The 1,907-nt window shown below is 38.2% G+C and overlaps 1 protein-coding gene across 1 annotated transcript; it reads left to right on the top strand.

Annotated features, from left to right (window-relative positions):
- Window positions 1-633: 633 nt before the first annotated feature.
- Window positions 634-1,907, top strand: LOC100638960 (polypeptide N-acetylgalactosaminyltransferase 1-like). Its single transcript, XM_003391737.2, has 4 exons — window positions 634-973; window positions 1,340-1,438; window positions 1,558-1,701; window positions 1,750-1,907. Exons 1-4 carry the CDS (start codon window positions 656-658, stop codon window positions 1,894-1,896), a joined length of 708 nt encoding a protein of 235 aa, XP_003391785.2. The 5' UTR covers window positions 634-655; the 3' UTR covers window positions 1,897-1,907.

Raw genomic sequence — 1,907 nt, 5'->3', positions numbered from 1 at the left:
CACAATAGCCTCACATAGTTTTTATGGTATTTAAAGGTTGGTACTGGTATGGGATCAAGTGATTGATTATTGTCTTTACATTTTCAAATTTTTGGAAGGGCTTAATGCCCTGTGCTCAGCTTTTGTCAGTCCATTTTAATGATTTTCTAAAGTTTTAAAAAATTATTAGGAATACTACAAGTTTAATAATTTATGTAATGTATATATTTAAATTTAAGAGCTCGTTTGTGCCTACAATAGGTTCATTATTAATTAAAAACAAATAATTGTTCATGCATAATTATTATTGTATACCATTAGAATATTGAGTGGTCAGATATGACTTTATTTATCTCTTAGATTTCTACTAGGTTAAGGTAACTGCCTGATGTATAAAAGTATCTTAGGTACACGTACCGAGTATAATGAATGTTAGTTATTGTTAGAAGTGTCTCTTTGTATACAGCTCTTGTTAGCTAAACTGATTGAAAGTGTATTTAGGGTCACATTGTCAGCATAATTAATGTTCGGTATGTACATGTACATGTATTTCTAATCCACCTTTAGTTTGTTACTCTTCCTTGCATATTATGAAATCTGTCAACTTGTAATGTCGATCATATATTTTAAAAAATTTTTTCTGTTTCTCTTACCCATCATTCTCTTGTAGATATGGATGTGTGGCGGAAAGCTAGAGCTCATTCCTTGCTCAAGAGTCGGTCACATATTCAGAAAGTCCCAGCCCTATTCTTTCCCAGGGGGAGTGGACACGATCCTCATTCGTAACAACATGCGTCTAGCCGAAGTCTGGATGGATGAGTATAAGGAACACTATTACGCAAAGAGACCTAGCATCCGCTCGAGGAGTTATGGGGACATCAGCGAAAGACTTGAGCTGAGAAAAAAGTTACACTGCAAGTCGTTTCGCTGGTACATGGAGAATGTTTATTCAGAGATGCCGTTGCCGCTAGAGAATTTACGCTATGGAGGCTATGTGAGTAGTTGGAGGGGATTAATTAAGTGTGTGGATGTAATGCCATAGTGCCTGACTGTTTTGATGTACCTACATGTATGAGTTGTGATGTATATGTGTCTTTATGATGTAATAGTGTTTGGGGATGAATAGTGGCAATAGTGTCTGATTGAGCCTACTTGTGTATGCCCTTACATGTATACATGGAGTTACTGTAATTGATGTACATGTACTGTCTGTATTGTGTGTATTATGTGCTGTGTGTATTATGTGCTATGTGTATTCTGTGTGCTGTGTGTATTGTGTGCTGTGTGTATTGTGTGCCTTGTGTATTGTGTGCTGTGTGTATTGTGTGCTATGTGTATTCTATGTGCTGTGTTCTGGTAGGTCATGAATCCTCAATCGAAGCTTTGCTTTGATACAATGGGGAACAGAGAATATGGGAAGGTCTCTCTCTTCACCTGTCATGGGATTGGTGGAAACCAAGTAAGGGAGAGAGGGAGAGAGAGAGATGGAGAGAGGGAGAGGGAGAGGGAGAGAGAGATGGAGAGAGAGAGAGAGGGAGGGAGAGGAGAGGAGAGGGTAGGATTACTATTTTGTTACAGGAATTTGGGTTCTCTGATTCCGGTGAGCTAATATTCGATGATGATCTTTGTCTTGACATTTCAAGCAAAGAGAGAGGAGGTAAGGTTGGAATACTAAACTGTCATGGACTGGGAGGGAACCAGAAATGGGAGTACAATAATGTGGTGAGTCTAACCATTAGTGTGTATTATATATTTCATTTTTTATGATAGACTCGTCATCTTCAACACGTGGTAACTAAGCTTTGTGTGGAAAAGGGACCTGGCAATATTCTTGTTATGAATAATTGCATGGAGTCTTTCCCTTCTCAGGAATGGATCTTTGGTCGTAAATACAACTCTAAGAAGAGGAAACACTGATTGAGACAGCA

This window comes from Amphimedon queenslandica, unplaced genomic scaffold, assembly GCF_000090795.2.
Source record: "Amphimedon queenslandica unplaced genomic scaffold, v1.1 AMPQUscaffold_6604_Cont21440, whole genome shotgun sequence".
Taxonomy (NCBI): Eukaryota; Metazoa; Porifera; class Demospongiae; order Haplosclerida; family Niphatidae; genus Amphimedon; species Amphimedon queenslandica.
Note: the sequence above shows the minus strand (reverse complement) of the source record. Positions and strands in the feature narration are given on the sequence as shown.